We start from the raw sequence: 20,224 nt of genomic DNA on the forward strand, positions 1-20,224 counted from the left end.
TTTCCTTGCTTTGGACCATGTTCGTTTTCTGTCATCCGGCTCGGTTACGGGATGTGTTGCGTGTTGGTTTCTGTATCACCCCTGTCTAGTTATACATCATCATGATTGCCATGATACAATTTTTCCCCCGGGAGTTTTTGTAGGCTGATGGTGACACGATGACTGCACACCGGTCCGGGGTTTGGAGTTAATGGGGATAAGCCAAGGACAGCTGGCTGGCAGGATGTGGAAGCAGAGGCCGTGAAATGTTGTTTGTCTGGTGACTCTCTTGTGGCGCAGCAAGGGATTCTTTCCTTCTTCCCCGGGGATCCAATTTCCAATGACGAAAGATGAGAGGCGTAGAATTGGGCTTGGTTATTGGACTGATTATGGGCTGTTCGGCTGTTGGAGGTCATCTTGGATTGGACCATGTCATCGGCCCTCGACCCCTTGTCAGACATTATTGGCTTATGGCAAAGACATAAACCCCCAAGAAGGGGAAAATCGCGCAGTTGTCCTTGTTGGGGGTTTTGCTGCTCAATGTCTTGCTCTTTTCTCATCCCATGGGGGACGGAGTAGGGGGTGCAGATATGGTCTTCTAGTGTTGGTGTTTGATGCGGGAAAGACAGGGCTTCCCCACGTCTTTGCTGCACCGCACCGCCGTCGGGTCGCCGGTCCCCTGTGCAAAGTCAACGTGGGAGAGGCCAGAAATGCCGTGCGGTGCGGGCGGGTAACGAACCTTGGAAGAATCAATTCGCAAATCAATGATATCAAATCCGGACTGGTTGTCCGAGATGCCCGCGCTGCTGTGTGCTGTGTGTTGTGTGCTGCAGGAGGCTGCCCAGATGACCATCAGCACAAAGAGCGAGAATCCAGGTTGCCCGTTTGCAATTCCCTATCTCTCTCGCCAGTTGCGGTCGATTGTGTGGCACTCTACAGCCAAAAGGTGCGGTTGCGTTGCAGCACCGGTAAGGGCGATTGGAGGGGCAACTACTATACGAACAGGAAGGCGATTGTAACGATTGAGAGAGATCTCGACTGTCACGAGAGCACCAGTGAGAAGGACAGACTGCTAGCTGCCTACCGGTCTGGTTTGGGCTTGCAGATGGTGGTAGTGTGGTGTGGGGTCATGGTGATGGCGGACTGACTACTGGATGACTGACTCCTTGGTGTTTGTTGCTCAAATGTGTGTATCAAAGTTGATGCTGACAGGTGTAGCTCCAACTTGGCGCCTTTCACTGAAGCATCAACGGAACGGCGTCCGGCCATCTTAAGACACTGGCTGTACTACCGTGACTGTCTCTGTAGCTCTTTTGCTCTGTTGCCATGTTGCTCTGTGTGCCGAGTAAATCTCCTTCCATCTCGATGATCGCTCTGAAGGTGTGTTCGTATACCCTTGAGTGCCTCGTGCTCGTCGTGCCTGGGCGTCCGGTGTCTAGGCTGGAATCGGCTCCAACAAAAAGTCTCTGATGGCTCGGCTTTGTTATTCTGGGTCGCTGGAGCTGGCATCACCAATGGCCGTCAAACACCATGCAGCACCTGCAGAGTGCAGCTTCAGCGTTGTTGAAGTGTCACGACTTGAGTGGCTATCGGTGCTTTCCGCACCCCACCTTGGTCTTGTTCTGGGAGCCTGACGGGGGGTCGACGGGGGTGCCATGGGGTGCCATTCGACAGGCTTGGCATCTTGGAGCACTCTATCCAGACGCACCGGTCTGCAGGCTATAACCGCACTTGGTTCGTGATGTTGAGTCGGAGGATGGTAGGATGCCCAATTGTGCGTGCTTGATATCTGTCCAATGTCTGTCTGGCAACGGCCCGCGCCCGTCAGATATTGACTCTCTCTAGAGGTAGAGTGTGGGTTGTGTCGGGGGGTGAGCTGTCCACAGTTGCGGGTTGCAGTCTGGCAGTTCTGCAGTTATTGCACACACGCCGATGGCCGGGAGTCCGAACGGGTAGTGAGTGTGAGTGAATCTGATCAATGTTGACTGGTGGGACGGATGGGTAATGGGTGGGTGGTCAACCCATCGATGGCCTGGGCCAGCCATCCGAGAAACCAAGCCCAGCCAGGCACCGTCACACTCCGCGCTTCGCCTTGGTGCCTTGGTCGAACTCGACTAAGCCAACCCGTAACCCGCCCCTCCTTGCCATGCCAACCTGTCCCAAGTCACCCATGGACTGACAAGTGGCAATGTAGCCCGAAAGTGCCGTCATTGAAACCTGGAGACATTTTGCGGCATTGAGCGGATCGCATTTCAGCCCAAGTGGGCGGCTCCCATAAACTCTTCTGGAGCACTGGAGCACCTCCACTCCCACGATAATAATAGACCCCCCTTCCCAACCTTTTCCTCCACTTTCCAACTTTTGGTTCTCAGCCTCAGCTAAATATCAATGTGAACCTCCACCCTCGACTCGACCTTTAATAACTCCAAAGTCAAGTCAAGCCAAGCCAAAGGATCAACAACCAACACCGAAGATCAAGCATCAAGATCAACATCGACATCAAACATCCACCTTAGTCATCATGATGGCCTCACTCATACTCACACCCGACTCTCGCATGCAGCGAAGAGATTCATCAGACCGAAGCGCCAGCAAGAGAAGACCAAGACTGCTCCGCGCCACTGCTACCGAACCCTCCATCACCACCTCCAACGCCAGCCGAAATGCTCTTTGCAGCCAGTCAAACCGAGCGACCGACCTCCTGACCCGTGCCTTCGTTTCTGGCTCTCCTCCGGGATCTTCTTCACCAATCTCTGTCCGGCCATCCATGTTTGACAGTGTCGACCGTCAGCAAGAGCTATCCGTCTCGCCTGTCAGTCAGCCCGACTCGTATGATGAGCGTCCTTGTATGTCTTGCCATCTTTCACTTGTGTCCCGGACTATGTGCTGACTTTGAAACCCAGTCTCGGGACGGTACTTCAGCTTCCCTAGCTTCGATGACTATGAGGGTAGCCAGCAAGACGACAAGGAGTCCGAGATCAAGTCCCCTTGAGAGGTCGCCCTGATCTCTTTTGGAGGGCAGTTCCGCTGAATACTGCCACGCATCTGGCTACTATGCCTTTGGAGCGGAACTTCGCCAGGAGAAACCGGAACCCCCAAACCAACCCATCATCGAAACGCCCACGCCCTACTTCCCCTCGGATTGAGAAGCACTTGCAGCCATGACTGTTTATTTTGTGTATTCCCCGAGCCAGTCCACCCCTCTCACATGCCTCAGATTGAGGCACTCCCGACGACGGGATGGAGAGGGAGTTTCCACTGGAGGATCGACGGCGCAGAGAGCATTTTGTACGATACAACACTCATTTTGGTGACGTGGATCACGATATGATCCCCAAACGAAAGGTCGACAGCGTCCCACAAATGGGATGCACGTCTCAAACGGTCGGAGTCATTCACCCCGCCAACAAAGACGTTGAAAAAGGAGGAAATAGGGTAACACACCCACCTATCTATGCGCACTCACCGCCCTTGTACCAAAACATTTTGTGTAGCTTTATGTCGTCATGACACGTCGGGTGACCCTGAGCCTATATGCTGCCAGGGTAAATGCACCCCGAGGAGGATGAATGGATGGATGGATGGATGGGGATTAATTGGAAGCGAAGGTGATCATTGGCCGGAAAAAGGTCGATGGAATGAATTTACGTCGCTCTCTTCAAAACTTTTCGTTTTGCTGAATCTTTGGGGGGCTGTCACTGAGATCTTGATTTCGAGGGGGACAAGCGGGAGAATGATCAAAAATAATCTAGTCATAAGACACCAAAAAAAAATCAAGAAACTATTACAATAGCCAGTGCTCCCCTTTGACTAGTGTGATGTGAGACCGAAAAGGTGTGGTGTTATGGGCATAGTGCAACACCGATAGTTGTGACTTTTAAGGGAAATAGTACGCGAGAGCATGTTTGAGGCTGTGGTAACCAAAGGCAAAGGTGATGGGGAGGGGTTGGAGCTGGGAGTTGTGGTGCTTATCTTATCGCCCAGCACTCACCTTATCGATAGCAGAGCAGCAAGCCAAAAGTGAATGGCAGGAGCAGGCAAAAACGCACGGCCCTCCGAGCCCTAAGGTCCGTGCAGCCAATCATGCCCCGCAATGAGTGCCCCACAGGTCTAGTTTTTCCGCTGATGGGAGGTGCGCTGCAGCCCACACAACGAATTTCAATTTTGATTCCGAAGCAGAGAAACCCAAACTCGTGTCCTCGATTGCACGGTCTCCATCACTAACCAAGCAGCACTTCCCGTCACCGAAGACATTGCTGCGTCAAGATGGCTGTTGGCAAGTACGTTGAACCCCTCGAAAACCGATTTTCTCTGCGATACCCACGATTTTCCTCGACTTCGCGATACAATTCGGCCGCCTGGTGGTGGATTCTGGACTTGATGATGGCTGACCATCGTCCACAGGAACAAGAGACTGTCCAAGGGCAAGAAGGGCCTTAAGAAGAAGGCCCAGGACCCCTTCGCCCGCAAGGACTGGTACGGCATCAAGGTACGTCGCGACATAATCGAGTTTCGGTCGAGGCAGCGAGGCTAACAAATAATCAAATCACAGGCCCCCGCGCCTTTCGCCATCAGAGAGTAAGCTTTGAAATCCCGAACACCACAAATCGCCGCGAGACGAGCAGGCAGGAACCCGAGCAGCGATTCTAACAAGCGATTTCAGCGTCGGCAAGACCCTCGTCAACAGAACCACTGGTCTCAAGAATGCCAACGATGCTCTGAAGGGCCGCATCGTCGAGGTTTCTCTGGCCGATCTCCAGAAGGATGAGGACCACGCTTTCCGCAAGGTCAAGCTCCGTGTCGATGAGGTCCAGGGCAAGAACTGCCTCACCAACTTCCACGGCCTTGACTTCACCTCCGACAAGCTCCGCTCGCTCGTCCGCAAGTGGCAGACTCTGATCGAGGCCAACGTCACCGTCCAGACCACCGACCACTACCTCCTCCGCCTCTTCGCCATCGCTTTCACCAAGCGCCGCCCCAACCAGATCAAGAAGACCACCTATGCCGCTTCTTCCCAAATCCGTGCCATCCGCAAGAAGATGACCGAGATCATCCAGCGCGAGGCTTCCAGCTGCACCCTCCAGCAGCTCACCTCGAAGCTTATCCCCGAGGTTATCGGCCGCGAGATCGAGAAGGCCACCCAGGGCATCTACCCTCTCCAGAACGTATGTGGAATTTTAAGCGACGGGGAACAGAAGCACGGCGGGGTAGCTAACATGTCACTTTCAGGTCCACATCCGCAAGGTCAAGCTCCTCAAGGCTCCCAAGTTCGACCTCGGTGCCCTCATGGCTCTCCACGGCGAGTCCAGCACCGATGATGCTGGCCAGAAGGTTGAGCGCGAGTTCAAGGAGACGGTCCTTGAGTCCGTATAAAGGGTTGGTTGTTTTTGGGAACGCAAAGGGCAGGGTTTTCATCAGCAATACCTCTGGGGCACTGGGATTGCTTTCGTTGCATTTGGCGCGTATTATGGAACAGTAGTCAAGGGTAACGAATGTTGGTCCCATACGACGGACCGAGCGGGAATCAAAAGGATCATAAATGACTGTGACACGACCAAACAAAGCATTTCCCCCAGAGCTGGCACCCCCTCCGATGTGAGGTTGTCAGTATGGACTGCCTAGGGAGAATGGCCTGTGAAATTGGCCCGTCTCGGTGACAGGCAATTCGAGGGGGACGTGGCAGAAGTGGTAGTGCGCCCAGATACCGTATCAGCGAACATGAGTTTGACGTGTGCTCCCAGGACCGTTTCCTGACATTTTTCCCCAAACGACGCCGTCTTTTTGTTCCTGGAGTAAATCGTACGAAGTAGTCCCATTGTGTTGAAATTGGAGCGCGTGACAGGGCAGCCCAGCTTGACAGCTTGTTTCATAACGTCATCACGGGTGCTGTCCAAGCCCGCCAGCTATTTTATTAGTGGCCAACAGCAGGCGGGGACTACTAATGTTCACTGGCCGCCTCACTACCAGTTGGGCAACAAGACATATTCGTCCAGATATCACTTTTCTTGTGTTTCCGTCTGTGTTGCTGCCTTGCTTATTACCTACCTATCCAAGCCGCATCCTCTTTTTTTTTGGTCTTTTGAGGCGAACGCCAGGGAAATTCCACATTCCAATCAGTTTTTAAGCCGCTGCTGAAAGATAAGACGAGAAAGAAGAACAGCTCAGAAGGGAGGGTGTCGTCGTCATCATTGAGCAGCACCACCCAGTCTTTGTGTTTTGGACCGAGGCAAAACCCGATCGATTCTGTCAACCCGCCCAAAACCTTAAACTCGCATCATTCGAGACACAACTACCTTCTTATCTTTTACGCACCGACCTACCTACCTTACTTGCACTATTCCTACCGGACTTTTATTGTTGTTGCCTGTTGTTGCTGTGGTTTTTTTTTCTGGCTGGCGGGAATAACAAAAACAGTGGCGGATAGTTTGGGTTGGGTTGGTTGATATATCTCTTGTTTGGCAGCTACTGCAAGGGAAGAACTTGGGGATTTAACTGAAAGGGAAAGATGGCTTCGGATGATACCCTCCCGACGCTCAAGGTGTTGCTTATTGGGCCGTCGGGGGCGGGGAAGAGTGCTTGTGAGTTTTTGTTTTTCTTTCTTCTTTATGTTTATGTTGTGAGAGTTGTTGTCACATGTTTTTATTCTGTTCTGGTGGTGAGGTGGTCACCGTATATGACCGGTCGGTGGCCTCAACGGGTCGTGATCAACCCCTGGCTTCGCATGATATGGCCTGGGATGTTTCTTCATGACTTGGAGGTGATGATCCCTTCATCACTCCCTCATCTTCACAACACTCACAACTACCACCTCACAGCTTGATCTCACTAACACTCACTCACCCATTCTTGCTCAGTACTAACCCGCTACTGCGACGATGAATTCGACCCCGAGACCTCGGCCGCAACGATAGGGATTGATTTCAAGGTATTCCTCTCCCCCCTTTTCCTCCTTACCCGTCACTGACAACCCCTCCCCCCCTCCCCCCCCCCCTAGATCAAAGTCCTCAACGTCCGCGGCAAACCCTACCGTCTCACCCTCTTCGACACCGCAGGCCAGGAACGGTTCCGCACCCTCTCCACCTCGTTCTACCGCGGCGCGCACGGGGTGTTGCTCGTGTACGACATCTCGACGCGGGCGAGCTTTTTGAGCATGGAGAGGTGGTTCAACGAGGCGGAGGCGAACACGGTGGAGGGGGTTGCGCTTTATCTGGTAAGCCCCCCCGCCCCCCCTTGTATCACATCACATGTACCTTCAACTTTTCCACCGCTATGCTGAGGCTAACATAAGAATAGGTCGGGGCAAAGTTGGACAAGGCCGACGCAAGGGAGGTCACCACGGAGGAGGGGCAGGCGCTCGCCGAGGCGCACGGGGCAAAGTTTTGCGAGGCGAGCGCAAAGACTAGGGAGAATGTGAGGTTGGCGTTTGTCGATATTGTGGATAGGATTGTGCAGACTCCGGGGTTGATACAGAATGCTAGACTGGGAAGGGCGGCGGGAGCGGTAGCGTTGGGGAATGGTGGGAGTAGTGGGAGTGGTGGTGGTGATGGGTATGGGGCTTATTTGCCGGGGGGTTGTTCTTGTTGAGCAAGGGGGTTAGAGGGGAAAAGGGCGTTGATCATGAAGATGTTTGGAGTTTGAGGGTTGGTTCGGTAAATTAGAAGAGAGCAAGGCATGGCGATGGATGGATGGGTGGTGAGGGGAGTTGGGATACACTTCAGACTGTTGAGACAGCACAGAGAGTTTTGATACCCCCAGGCTTTTTTGGATTATGGATGGAAGTACATTGTACACCTTTTCTTTTGCTTATCAAGTGTCCTTGTGTTTAAGTACTTGTTGTGTTTGGTCTATAATTTCTGTCTATGTCTAAGTGGTGTGTGCTGTTGACGCATACTCCTCCCCCTCTCATGCAATATTGGCATTTGATAGACGATGGACAATGAGTATACAAATCAACCTCTCTCCGGCCATCTATTCCTTCGGACTCAAAAACTCCACCACCGCCCTCCTAAACGCCTCGGGATTCTCACTAATCAACCAATGGCCCGCCTCGACATCAACCAGCTCAAACCTGGGGAAAAACTGGCCTATCAGCGGGATGACCTCGTCAGGGACATATTTCGACTTTGTCCCCCTGACAAACAGCGCCGGTTTCTCAAACCTGACCTCTCTGGGATCTTTAAAGGGAAAGTCACCCAGGTGATCGAGCGCCTTCCCGATGATGCTCAGCGGAACCTTGAACTTTTGGACCTGAGACTCGGGGTGGCGGGGACGGTGGAGGTTGCCGAGGAGGAACTGGCGGATTGTGACGGAGGGTTCATAGGACTGGAGGATGGAGTCTGCTTGGGATTGTTTGGTGACCTCGGAGGATTCGATCTCTTTCATGCCGCGGATGTAGCGGGCAAAGTCGGACTCGAGGCGGGCGTCGACGGGGGCGTTGTCGACGGAGATGAGGGAGGAGATTAGGGCGGGGGAGGTGAGAGAGAGGGTCATTGCTGCTTTGGCGCCCCTGAGAGGAGAGGGGGTTGGTAAGCTAATGGGGGAAGGAGGGGGAGGGGGACAAACATGGAGTGGCCGATCAGGCAAGGGTCTTTGAGGCCGTGCTGCTTGATAAAGTCGCCTACGTCGGCGGCCATGGCGGTGTAGTTGTGGTGGGGGTCGTGGGGGGAGTCCCCGTGGTTGCGGAGGTCCTTTTTGGGTGTCAGCGATGGTTGTTGATATGGGGTTTAGGTGCAGGTACAATGGCGTAGACGGAGCGGCCTAGGTCACGGGCGAGGACTCTTGTCATATTGTTAGTATGATACGTAGGTGAGTAAGAGAGGGATAGAGGGAGATACGTACTTACTTATCGTTCTGTTATTCTTCTTCGACCCAAACAACCCGTGCATGAAAACAATAGGCGAGTTCTTGTTGGGGTTGCCAACCGACGGCTTGGCCGGCTCGTGAAGATCATACGCCAGAGGGACGGTGGAATATCTCATCTTCATCGTTTGGCATAATGAAGGTGTGAGCGTCCTTTTGGCAATGAGCCGAAGGGCTGTCACTCTTGGGACCATCGTAATCTTTTTCTCTTTTTCTTCTTCGTGAGTTGAATGAGTGTCGGTTATATCGCAGGTAAAGAGTGAAACATGCAGGGACCTGAACCCTGATTATGTACAATGTTGAGATATGCACGGTGAGTCCCCGCCAAAGTGACAGCGAGAGTTCCGGTGAAGCTGCATACAGACAAAATTCCACTCTGTGAAGCGCACGGGCCACATACGTCATCTTATCGGTTCGTGTAAGTGGTAGATAGGGTGTAGGGGAAGGGAACAATATCTTATTGCTATGTAGAGATTGGCTCCCGATATGTTACTTTAGAGTTCGAATAGCTACGACTCAGACTTGAGCACTCTCCGGAGGGCCCATCAAACTCGACTTCAACCCACCCACGTCAATCACCACCTTGGTAATCACCATGGTCGGCTCCAGAAGCCAGACCTTCAACTCGTGCTTCCCAGGGTTCAATCTACCGATGTTGTTCGTCTTGACATAGGACCCCTTCACCACGGCGTCTGACCATCCCTGGGGTTGAGTGCTCCCGTCTGTCATTCCCACAGTTTGAACTGTCGTCTGGCTGCCGCCGTCAATGCCAAAGGTATACTTGTTTGGGCTGTTGGGATTCGCGTTCTCAGATGGGGCAAGGTATACTGTCAACGTCGCAGCAGTAGCAGTGCTGAAGGTGTAAAAGGGGTAAGAAAGGACATGTCCCTTGCCTGCTTGTTGCGAAGGAGTCTTGGGCGGGAGCTTAACGCCTGAGAGGGTACGGCCGTAATCGGGGATGACGAGGTAAGCCGATGATGATGCGGGCGGAGGGGCAAAGTGCTCGGCTTCGATAGACACGACATTGTTGGCTTCGACGTGGCCTTTGAAGTCATCTGGCACATTGTTGTTCTGGATGGGCAGGATAACTGTGGCCGTTGTGCCGGGGGCGTTGAGATTCGCGATGCTCAAAGAAGCTGCAGTGTTTCCAACTGGGGCCTTTGACCAATCGACCGAGATGAGGGAACCAATGTCCGTTGCTCCCGAGGTCGTCGAGATGGTATTCTGAGCGTTTGTCACACTGACAAAAGAAGTGTTGGATGTGATCCGGTAGCTGAACGTCCCGTTGTCACGGGCAAAGACATCAAGCCAGCGTTGATCTGAAGGTGCCATGTATGGACTGGCTGCAGGCAGCGTGAGCGATGCAGAGCCTGGGAATGCGCCCGAGCTGCCTTGCACCGCAACACCCATGAGCGCATTCTTTGCTTGTGTCGTGAGCCAAGTCAATCCCGGAAGAGAATTCGAGGCTGGTTCCTGCCAGTTGTTGTAACCGATGTGAGTCTGAGCCATGACATTGTTCCATTTGCCGCTCAGGATGCTGTGGTACTGCCTGGTGATGGCCTGGTCGGCAGAAAATGCAGCCTGCACGTCCCTGAGCAATTTGTTCGCGCTGACGCGATGCTGACCTCTGTACGTGCCAGCAAGAGCAACCTTGGTGTAAATTTCATAGACGCCTCTGCCAGCCATGATGGGATGCAGGACCACTTCCCAGAACGACGTCTTAACGTCACTTGGCAGGGCATCATGGACGGCTTGCGCATTCTTGAGCAGAGAAGTCCATTCGTTGAAATTCAGCTCGGCTTCATCGTAGCTGATGGTATCGAAGGCAAAGGGTGTCCTGCTGAGATCCTCATACTTCATCCGTGCTGTGAGCTTGCCGTATCTTGTCATGATGGAAGCAGTGGTATCTCCAGCAAGTTCACCCCATTGCCGCGCACCCCACACACCGAGCCACTTCTTGGTACTGTCGAGGTCAGTGAACGCTTTTCGATCCCAAGCCATAGCCATAAAGTGGGCAGTTGGCAACTCCTAGAGACAAGATTAGTATCTCAGGCCGGAATTCGGATAACTCAAGAGCACCATACCAATCCTTTGAGATCTCCAACATTGGCAATCCATAGCTTGTCAACGCCGCTGTCGTAAGCAAGTGTCATTTGCTCCCACGTCTTTTGAAGTTGGATAGTGTTGATCCACTTGTAGTTTCGTGGATCACCGACATAGTCGAAGTGATAGTACATGCCAGTACCTCCCACCCTGTTTCCTTCGTTACCGATCGGGACCCGACGAATGTTTCCTCTATTATCATCACTCCACACAATTGTCACGTCGTCTGAAACTTTCATGCCTTTTTGCCAATAACCAGGTACTTCCTGTGTGATGTCAGACATAGTTTTGAACAGAAAACAGATAATGGAACGGGTCAACGAACCTTGTACATCATCCAAGCATGTGGAATCTCGGATAATGGTTTCCCAATGGTTTTAGTCAGTGTTTGTTGCTGCCAGGCGATGACCTCCTCCAGGGCCTGAGAGTTGAGTGAAGGCGACGCAGCATCTCCCGAACCTCTCATACCCACAGTGTAGATCGTGCTCCAGTTCTTTGCCCTTGTCGGACCTTCCTGCATAAAAGCTTGGACGCCAGCCTTGTTGCTTCTCCAATCCCAAGAGCCCCTCAGAAATCTCCCTTGCTCTTTGTCAGCCCGGGCCATCGGCTCGTGGTGACTTGTTCCCACGAAGATGCCATACTCAGTTGCCGTTGGTCCGTTCCTGGTGTCATCGAGGTAGAACATGCTGGACCACATCGCTGGCCAAAGATAATTGCCTTTCATCCGGAGGATCAGTTCGAAGATGAGCTTGTAAAAGTCGAGGACGAAGGGGCTTCCATATTGGCTTGGAGTGAACTTGGTCCTGCCCCAGCCTGTCAAGCCTGGCGATTCATCGTTGAGGAAGATGCCTCGATATCTGACAGAGGGCGGTCCTTCAGTGTAAGTGTCGCTGTTGGCCCAAATGTATTGCTTCTTCTTGGCCGGAACATCAGCCCAGTAGTGCCAAGGCGATACCCCTATTTTCCCCGAGACGTCGTACACACCGTATGCGGTACCGCGCAAATCCGAGCCGGCAATGGCAAGTACAGAGCTGCTCCCTTCCCATGGTGACTGAACGACTTGGTAGGCGAATGTTTCCCACTTGTTGGCAATGGAGACTGTGTCGAATTTCTTGGTGCTCCCCAGATTGTCGATGAGACTCGACTGCCCGACAGTTCCCACCAAGATGATTGGTTTCGTCCCTTTCTGGGAAATAGTCGAGTTCCAATCTGCCACCACCACTGTTCCGTTGACACCCAACACCCGTCCAAAATCCAGGGCCAGATCATTGGCAACTCGCTTCACACCGGGTAGGTCATTGGGGGCGACTCTGATCTCGGGAGCTAGGTTTGCTCCGCCAAGCTGCAAACCGGTACCAGCCGCGGAGAAGCTGAAGATGGAAGGCTTTTCCGTGTATGCAATTGCTGGCGTAAATAATGTAAGCGCTAGAGCGGCGAGTTCGAGAAAGGGAGCCATTGTGAAGTCCTGTGGTGAACTACACCACCACAACGATGAGCACTTGCTTCATCCATGGCACACTCGTGAGATGGGTCTCGCCGTAGATATAGTCTAAACAGAATCCTATGATTTCCAAATGGTTTACACATCCCATCAGTAGGATATAAGCGGGTAAAGCAGTGAAAGAACCTGAGAGGGCTGCTCAATATAACGTGTCCGCTTGACAGCTAGAGATAGATGAAGACGACTGAAAAATAAAAAAGTGCCGTTCCGGAAACCATCCTGACAGCTATTTGCCTACGTGAGAACTTCCGGGTTGCTGGGTCTTGGGCATGTCTGCGTCTGAATATCGAGTGCGGTTGAAACGAGAACCAGTGATTGGTGGAATTTTATGAAGCCACGAACTTGAGCTTCATTGCCTTAAAATGGCTTCATAGAGAGACTGCGGAGTGTGGCAACGAGGACAATTAATACAAAGTGACTGTTGCCTGGACTTAACCGACCCAATGGCAATGTCGAGACTGGCTGAAAGGGTGAGAGTGAAGGTGAGAGTGAAAGTTGGGGGTCAGGGGAAGCTTCCCCTGGATGACCCCCACTTTGGTAGCATCTACCCCACAAAAATAATCCAAAATCAACCAGAAGCTGCCCCGCATCCACAGTCACTCTCACCGCAGCTGACAGCACCACTCGACGCTTCCAACACTGTCTTCCCTGCACCAGTATCTCCGTATCGCAGTCAGATCCCCCAGCCAAGGCCGGACTATCCCAATTGCCGCTGCCCACGGTATCATCCGCCCAGATTACGCACACCCGCCAGAGAACACCGGTTCTCCCCGTGGAGGACCCTGGACGAGCTTTTGGATGCAGGCTAAACGGTCACACAGCCTTACGAACCCCATCCCAGCGACATCATGGCAGACCCCGCCGTCGCGGCTCTTAATTCCCTCCTCCGTGAGGCGTCTATCGACGACCATGCCGAAGCTCTCGAGCTCGCAACTGCCGCCGTTCGCTCTAACAAGATCCAAGGCCCCGACCTGGCCAGCGCCCAACACACACGCGTGGTCGCACTCTTGAAGCTCGACCGCTACGACGATGCCCTCCGAGTCATTGCCGAGGGCGGTGACGCTCTCGAGAAGGACTGCTCTTTCGAAAAAGCATATGCGCTCTATAAGACGGGAGACTTGGAGGGCGCCGAGGCGGTGCTGCAAAAGACTGGAGTCGACACCGGGAAGAGCCAGCGTGGCCTGAAGCACGTTGCTGGCCAAGTGGCATACCGCAACGAAAAGTTTGAACGCGCCGCCGCGATATATCGGGATCTCAAGGACGATACCGAGGGAGCAAACTACGGCGAGGAGAACGATCTGCGAATCAACTTGACCGCAGCCGATGCGCAGCTGCAATGGCAAGGAATGGAGTGGGCCGTTCCAGAGGAGGAGAAGCAGCCAGCGAGGGAGGATTTGGAAGCCTTCGAGACGGCGTACAATGCTGCTTGCATCTGCATCTCGAGGGGAGACTACACCAAGGCCTCGGTTCTACTGAAACGGTCCAGGGATTTGTGCGAGGCAACCGAGGACTTGAACGAGGAGGAAAAGAAGGCCGAGTTGGTGCCAATCCTTGTGCAGCAGGCCTTTGTCTTTACCAAGCTTGGGAAGCTAGACGAGGCCTTGAGCCTGCAGAATGCCATCAACCTCTTCGAGTGAGTCTCTCGTTATTGCGACCTGGTCATACTATCTAACCTAGCACTGCAGGGTATCCGAGACATCTACCAAGGTCATTGCGCAGGGAAATAAACTGCTCCCCAAGGCTACCGCGAACCCCTTTATTGCAGAGCGTTTGGCCCGTGCTTTACCAAAAATCGAAGGAAACGACCGGTTGTTTGGGTTCCAAACCGCTGCCCTTCAGCGGAACAAGAATGTCATTGATCTTCAGGCCCAAAAGTTTGAGGGCAAAGAGATCAGAGCGCACAAACTTCTTGCTGGAGCCCAAGTTCCCGATCTCTCAGTTTCCAAGGTCGACCTTGGTGTTGCCGGCGCAGCAGCTGCTACCAAGTGTGGGGATGGCAAACCGACTGTGCGCCAGCTTTTGCCTCTTCTGGAGAAGCGTCCAAACGACATTGGTCTCCTCCTCACGATTATCCAACTCTACATTCAAATCAACACACTCCCTCCGGCAATCTTGTTGCTCGAGAAATTCTTCACACGCCTCGAGGAGGCGAACACCCCCGAGCACATTGATGTCCGGTTTGCGCCTGGCCTTGTTGCTCTTGCTGTATCTCTCTACCGGTCTCAGAACCGGCAAAGGGATGTCCGCAACGAGCTCTCCAAGGCTGCCGCGCACTGGAGAAGCAAGACTGAAGCCGCAGGAGCAGGCTCATCCATCGCCAGAGAAGCTGGGATTGAGTTACTTCGCTCCTCGCACCCTTCCGACTTGGCAGCTGCTGGCAAGGCCTTTGAGCAGATTCTCTCGGCCCAGCCAGGGGACCGCACTGCCACTGCAGGTCTAGTTGCCAGCTATGCCACGACTGATTTTGCCAAGGTGGAACCCTACCTGGAATCACTGCCCTCGGTTGAGAAGCTCACTCAAGGTGTGGATGTTAGCGCGCTCATTGACGCCGGTGTTGCTCTTCTCACACCTCCTGCTTCTCAGCAATCCAAGAAGAGGAAGTTTGATGGAGAGGGCGCGGCCCCTGAAAAGGAGAAGCAACAGCCGGCCAAGAAGCCAAGGAAGAGGAAGCTGCCCAAGAACTACGACCCAACCAAGAAGCCTGACCCTGAGAGGTGGTTGCCACTGCGTGACAGGAGCACTTATAGGCCCAAAGGCAAAAAGGGCAAGAAAAGGGCTCAGGAGGCCACTCAGGGCGGTGTAGTGAAGGAGGAGGAGACGCTGGAGCTGGCGGGCGGTGCTGGCTCTGTCAAGGTAGAAAAGGCCGGCGGGGGTGGTGGTGGAGCGAACAAGAAGAAGAAGAAGGGGAAGAAATGAGCGGGTGTGGTATGAAAGGCGGCATTGCATGCACCCATTAGATCAATGATTAATGACATATGGTCACCATATTGGATTGGCACTTTGATGAAGGAATCAAGCATCGTTGGTGTAAAGCTAAGCAGACAAAAGCTTCTGGACTGCAAGTTTACGTACAAGGCTTAGATGTCGAATACACCAATGGGAGCTGTAGGATTACATCGAGCAGGCGAACAAATAAACGGCGGCTTACGTGAAACATTTAGGCATACCTTATGCAAGCCACACGGAACAAATGCGATAAGCCTCGAAAGCTGAAGGCTGGATCATCAAAGCCTCGAGGGTAGAGGAAGGAACTTGGTGGAAAGGATACAGACGTCCATGTATTACTGATAGCGAATCCTGTATGGGGGTGAGTTAATCTGAAATACTTTGGAAGTGTCATCCCCCCGGCTTCAGACGGGATCATCATCGCGATCAAAGTCCTCTGCTGTGTGCAATGGCAGTCAACAATGTTCAGATTTTCCAATTGGGTATCCGGGACCAATTCAATGGTGTAACGGAAAGGGAGCAAAGATATACGCACAACATGGCACGGTAGGGCCCAGTCTGCCACCACTCTGCTTTGGCCATTCCATCCTGCTGATGACTTGTTTAGTGCCACTTGGTATGGAGCTCGTATCATTCTAGAACAAGTCTCTCCAGAGTCTTGCCCGATTTTCGATTTCATTCTTGAGCTTCACCGGGCCTGTTCTGGGAACTGGGATGCAATTGTTGGTCATGTAGGCATGGAGAGGGACCAGCTGCAGCAATTTCTCACCTACGCCGCGACATTCCTTTCAAATGTCGGCAATCACTATGGCTCGGGGGATCAGAAGTTTACCTTGGAGATCGATCAACGCTGTTCCCCCCTTACAGCCTCGGTTTCCCGAGCGACACTACGCAGAGCAGCTACTACCCTGGCGACCCGGTTTCAGAAGAGGAGATAGCCATGGTGTCGAGGATCCTTGAGCAGAACTCTATTCTCCCCGAGAATACCCGGATTCGAAGGGCAAACAACAGTACAGATGACTCTGAGGTCCTTGTCGCTTCGGTCCAGCGTGACGACGACGTAAGCCGCATCCGTACCTTTCCCACCCCAGGCCTAAAGGGTGTGATACGACTGATTCGAGGAGACCACTCCTCTGCGTTGGAAAATATCTGCAACGAACTCACCCAGGCTGCGAAGTTCGCCGCCAACGACTCCCAGGTCGAATTCCTCCGGAAGTATGAAGAAAGCTTCCAGACAGGCAGTCTGAACACGTACCGGGAGTCCCAATGGATTTGGGACCGGGACGAGGCACCGCGAGTTGACTTCTCGAGCATCCACAGTGAGTTGTATTGAAACCAAGGCTTGTGGGTTGTGTGTTGCTGACCATAGTAATAGCTCTTGCATACTGTGCTAGTATCATCTTTCCGGGGATCAACTTGCCCAATGTATGTTAAGAGGGTTGAGGCTGTCCATTTTTCTCACTGAATGTTATGCTAGCATGGTCTTATTACAATGATATCCGTCAGGAGGATGGCTTCAAGAATGTCATTATTTCCAACAGGATGGCAACGGAGAGCAGGGCGCTACAATACCCTTTCATCGACCCCTCGGAGGCAGAGACGTTTACCAAGCACAAGTTCCCCGCATACCATTGGTGTGTTGTGCTCCATGAGCTGCTGGGCCATGGTACAGGACAAATGATGGTCGAAACCGAGGAAGGGAAGCATAATGTTGACATCGACAATCCGCCTATCAGCCCGCTTACTGGAAAGCCGATCACTACCTGGTATAAGCCGGGTCAGACTTGGACTGGCCAGTTTGCTGATCTCGCCACGACGGTTGACGAATGCAGGGCCGAGCTCCTTGGAGCATATCTGATGGACGATCCGGAGCCGTTGGAGTTATTTGGGTTTACGGCCAGCTCAGAATTAGCGCTGAAGACCGTGAGTTCTCACTGCTCTCAGACGGCTTGAGGGTACTGATATTGTTGGACATTAGTCACCTTCAACGTATACCAGCAACTTGATGTTGATGGGCTCCAAGGCCTCTCAAACTTCAATGTTAACACTGGTGTGAGCATCTATGCGACGAACAGTGAACGATAACTATGTGTTAACTACAACACAGAAATGGGTCAAGCCCATAGCAGGGTAGGCGTTCCAAAACAATTGCGCATGTATGTCTTCTAACAATACGATAGGCCCATTTCGCTATTCTCAAATGTCTGTTGCTTGATGGCAATGGGCCGGTGACGGTAGTCCATGACGGCTTGGCAAAGGCCGTCAGAGTTCGAGTGGACCGATCCAAGATCCTCACGCACGGCAAGGTTGCTCTTGGCAGCATGCTCCCGAGGCTGCACATGTATCGCTGTACAGCCGACGCGAGTGCCTGCCGCGCATATTATGAAGAGCTCTCAGCTGTGGATGGCGAGTACCTTGAGTGGCGGGAGACGGTGTTGGCGAACAAGCCTCCGCCATTTGTGTTTGTCCATGCCAACACTTTCTTGGATGGCGAGAAGGTAGTGTTGAGGGAGTATGAGCCCACAGCCGAGGGTGTTATCCAGAATTGGGCAGAACGGAGTGTATGATCCTTTCGAGCACAGTCTCCTGTTTTCCTTCTCTCGCCCCCTTACCATCCCATTCTGCAGCAACATCTTCCACGGCCCAACGATCTCCTATTTCCAAATCTTCATTCATGAGGTTTCCAACTAATTCAGTCCCCGACTTTCTTCATAGAGTCAACATACTGCAAGATTTGAAAGACCATCTGCGCAAGACCGATCAGAATGCTTGATGTGTCAAAGATCAGGACGCTCCAGAACGCCAGCCATGCGGTCGAGTCCCGCCTGTCCTGCCATAGCTGGCGAAGAGAGCGTGGTTTCTTGCCTGCTGCATAACTGTTCAACCGGACAATCCTGCTGCGAAGATGGGGGAAGTCACCAGCAAGATTGTACTCATCCCGCCCAGTCAACGGCACAGGACACTGAAATCTCTTCCGACCGCAGAGCTCGACGAGAAGCTGACCTTGACCCTGAGGCGTGGCAGATGTAGGTTGCAGCCGGCGAAATGCCAGATTTTGATCTTTTACCTTGCCCAAAGATCAAACGGTACGAAAGCAACACCTCCTCCAGCAGACCCGTGATACCCTCCTCGGTTGCCCACGGGACCAAATCCGGTCTGTCGAATGCGCAGCGATATACCACACTGTTGCACCCTTCATTCCCGTCCACCCCTCGGTGTTGCTGGAGACTCTCGACGCAAAATGATGGGTATCGGTAGACGAAAAGCCACCCTGAAGGTCTGTCGAGCTCGAGGTGGCAGGGTAGGCAGTCGACCCATTGAACCTCCACGCGGCAGACACTTTGCCGTCCGAGGACAGAAAATACGAGGTCTTTGGCGGACTGAGGACCTTCGTCGTTGTCTTGGATTGATATGGTGCCAGAACTTATGAGTGTGTCCGTGATGCTGCTGATGCTTTTAGGCCCTGGGCGGAGGATGAGTTCTCGTATCTGGTCCCAAAGGAGAAAGAAGCCCGTCTAGTCGGGACCTCCATCGAAATCAATCTCTGGCAGACATAGGAAGATTCGTCGTGGCTGACTACGGACCTGCTCGATCACCCAGGAACGGTACCATGGCAGTTCATCAAAGACGCGATCAGAGGAGGATGGGAGCTTTTCGGTCAAGGTCACGGTGATGGAACGTGACGATGGTTCTATTTCATCACAAGACTGGGGTCAGTGTTGACACTTAGAGATATATATGGAGGGGGAAACGCGTACTCAATACCGTGGAGTTTCTTAGGCTTTGGGGCATGGTGTGAGGTAGATTATCTCTGGAGCAAGATAGACATCAAGTTGAAGTTATTATTTTGTCAATTGATATTACAGCATGTGCTATATAATAGCGGACAGCTGTAATGTCGCACCGTGTACTCAAAACATACCATCATGTATTGTCTCTGTGCTGAACGTCCTGGAACCACAGTTTGAATGCAACCTTCAGCTGAGTCTGACCCGGCCATGACTTCAGGAAACACGGTTTGTTGCAACCAACGGGGAGTTTTTTGTTAGACGGCGACCAGAGGGCGCGTGTGAAACAAAGTTCAAGCCACGTTAAAAGGTGATTTGTGACAAGGGTGGGAAGTGTGGTTGACCTCCCCTCTTTTCATCACAGAGCTGATAACTCTCTTCATCATTTCCTGTAGCCCCTAGCCCCTCGTCAGAGCCCCTCCGCTTCTTTCTCAAAGAGCCGCGCTGTGTTCTCATCAATGAAGATGACAACAACACCAACATGAGTGCCGTCCATTCCAGCTCGTGTAATTGAAGCTGGGGAGTAAAGATAGGGTAGTGACCATGTTTTCAGACCAGATACCAGGGGCACAGCCTCCCCACTCTGGCACCAAGCGCTGGAAAAATATCGCGACGAACTGCAAGGCACCGAAGACTTTGAGGTGATCCAGGATGCCCACTCACTCAAGGAGGTTATCGATTCGCTCTCCTCGTTGCAAATCACCGCCCCTGGGAGCTACACTGGGCTCAGCTCGGTCGGCCGACTGGCACCAAGGCCTATTTTTGTCGATGACTTTGCAACAGTCATAGCCTTGTGCTCTGGCGCCGATGCCCGCCCTAACCGCTGCCGTTTGGGGCAGCATCAGGATGATTCTTGCGCATGCGTCCTCGGCCTCCGAGACTCTCCAAGACGTCCTTGACATGTTGGAGGAACTCAGCCTTACTCTTCCTCGTTCCCAAATCTGGGAAGAGACCCTCCCACTCGACCGTCGACTGCAGAGCACCCTCGTCGATGTGTATTGTGAGGTTATCTGCTTCTACGCGCGAACGATTTACTTCCTTCGAAGCA

General features: G+C 52.8%; 7 protein-coding genes across 7 annotated transcripts; 5 read left to right on the forward strand and 2 right to left on the reverse strand.

Annotated features, from left to right (window-relative positions):
• Nucleotides 1-2,046: 2,046 nt before the first annotated feature.
• On the forward strand, nucleotides 2,047-2,971 carry QC761_205300 (uncharacterized protein; the record flags this gene model as incomplete). Its single annotated transcript, XM_062876257.1, has 3 exons — nucleotides 2,047-2,105; nucleotides 2,174-2,825; nucleotides 2,883-2,971. The coding sequence occupies exons 2-3, from the start codon at nucleotides 2,501-2,503 to the stop codon at nucleotides 2,969-2,971; spliced, it is 414 nt and encodes a 137-aa protein (XP_062734838.1). The 5' UTR covers nucleotides 2,047-2,105; nucleotides 2,174-2,500.
• Nucleotides 2,972-4,245: 1,274 nt separating this feature from the next.
• RPS1 (ribosomal 40S subunit protein S1B) lies at nucleotides 4,246-5,352 on the forward strand (the record flags this gene model as incomplete). The annotated part of the gene is made up of 5 exons (XM_062876258.1): nucleotides 4,246-4,259; nucleotides 4,384-4,468; nucleotides 4,532-4,557; nucleotides 4,643-5,144; nucleotides 5,209-5,352. The coding sequence occupies 5 exons, from the start codon at nucleotides 4,246-4,248 to the stop codon at nucleotides 5,350-5,352; spliced, it is 771 nt and encodes a 256-aa protein (XP_062734839.1).
• Nucleotides 5,353-6,484: 1,132 nt separating this feature from the next.
• On the forward strand, nucleotides 6,485-7,563 carry QC761_205320 (uncharacterized protein; the record flags this gene model as incomplete). Its single annotated transcript, XM_062876259.1, has 4 exons — nucleotides 6,485-6,557; nucleotides 6,834-6,904; nucleotides 6,974-7,189; nucleotides 7,273-7,563. 4 exons carry the CDS (start codon nucleotides 6,485-6,487, stop codon nucleotides 7,561-7,563), a joined length of 651 nt encoding a protein of 216 aa, XP_062734840.1.
• A 214-nt stretch (nucleotides 7,564-7,777) lies between these two features.
• QC761_205340 (uncharacterized protein) lies at nucleotides 7,778-9,032 on the reverse strand (the record flags this gene model as incomplete). Its single annotated transcript, XM_062876260.1, has 4 exons — nucleotides 7,778-8,485; nucleotides 8,542-8,666; nucleotides 8,717-8,756; nucleotides 8,818-9,032. 4 exons carry the CDS (start codon nucleotides 9,030-9,032, stop codon nucleotides 7,948-7,950), a joined length of 918 nt encoding a protein of 305 aa, XP_062734841.1. The 3' UTR covers nucleotides 7,778-7,947.
• A 322-nt stretch (nucleotides 9,033-9,354) lies between these two features.
• QC761_205350 (uncharacterized protein) lies at nucleotides 9,355-12,937 on the reverse strand (the record flags this gene model as incomplete). The annotated part of the gene is made up of 3 exons (XM_062876261.1): nucleotides 11,267-12,937; nucleotides 10,923-11,207; nucleotides 9,355-10,866 (listed from the first exon to the last, which is right to left on the reverse strand). Exons 1-3 carry the CDS (start codon nucleotides 12,395-12,397, stop codon nucleotides 9,355-9,357), a joined length of 2,928 nt encoding a protein of 975 aa, XP_062734842.1. The 5' UTR covers nucleotides 12,398-12,937.
• A 73-nt stretch (nucleotides 12,938-13,010) lies between these two features.
• Nucleotides 13,011-15,358, forward strand: srp72 (Signal recognition particle subunit SRP72; the record flags this gene model as incomplete). The annotated part of the gene is made up of 2 exons (XM_062876262.1): nucleotides 13,011-14,075; nucleotides 14,128-15,358. Exons 1-2 carry the CDS (start codon nucleotides 13,291-13,293, stop codon nucleotides 15,356-15,358), a joined length of 2,016 nt encoding a protein of 671 aa, XP_062734843.1. The 5' UTR covers nucleotides 13,011-13,290.
• Nucleotides 15,359-16,328: 970 nt separating this feature from the next.
• On the forward strand, nucleotides 16,329-18,938 carry QC761_205370 (uncharacterized protein; the record flags this gene model as incomplete). The annotated part of the gene is made up of 6 exons (XM_062876263.1): nucleotides 16,329-16,707; nucleotides 16,764-16,813; nucleotides 16,895-17,311; nucleotides 17,387-17,438; nucleotides 17,496-17,518; nucleotides 17,569-18,938. 6 exons carry the CDS (start codon nucleotides 16,329-16,331, stop codon nucleotides 17,953-17,955), a joined length of 1,308 nt encoding a protein of 435 aa, XP_062734844.1. The 3' UTR covers nucleotides 17,956-18,938.
• Between the last annotated feature and the right edge of the window lie 1,286 nt (nucleotides 18,939-20,224).

This window comes from Podospora bellae-mahoneyi, chromosome 2 (genome assembly GCF_035222275.1).
Source record: "Podospora bellae-mahoneyi strain CBS 112042 chromosome 2, whole genome shotgun sequence".
NCBI classification, from domain to species: Eukaryota; Fungi; Ascomycota; class Sordariomycetes; order Sordariales; family Podosporaceae; genus Podospora; species Podospora bellae-mahoneyi.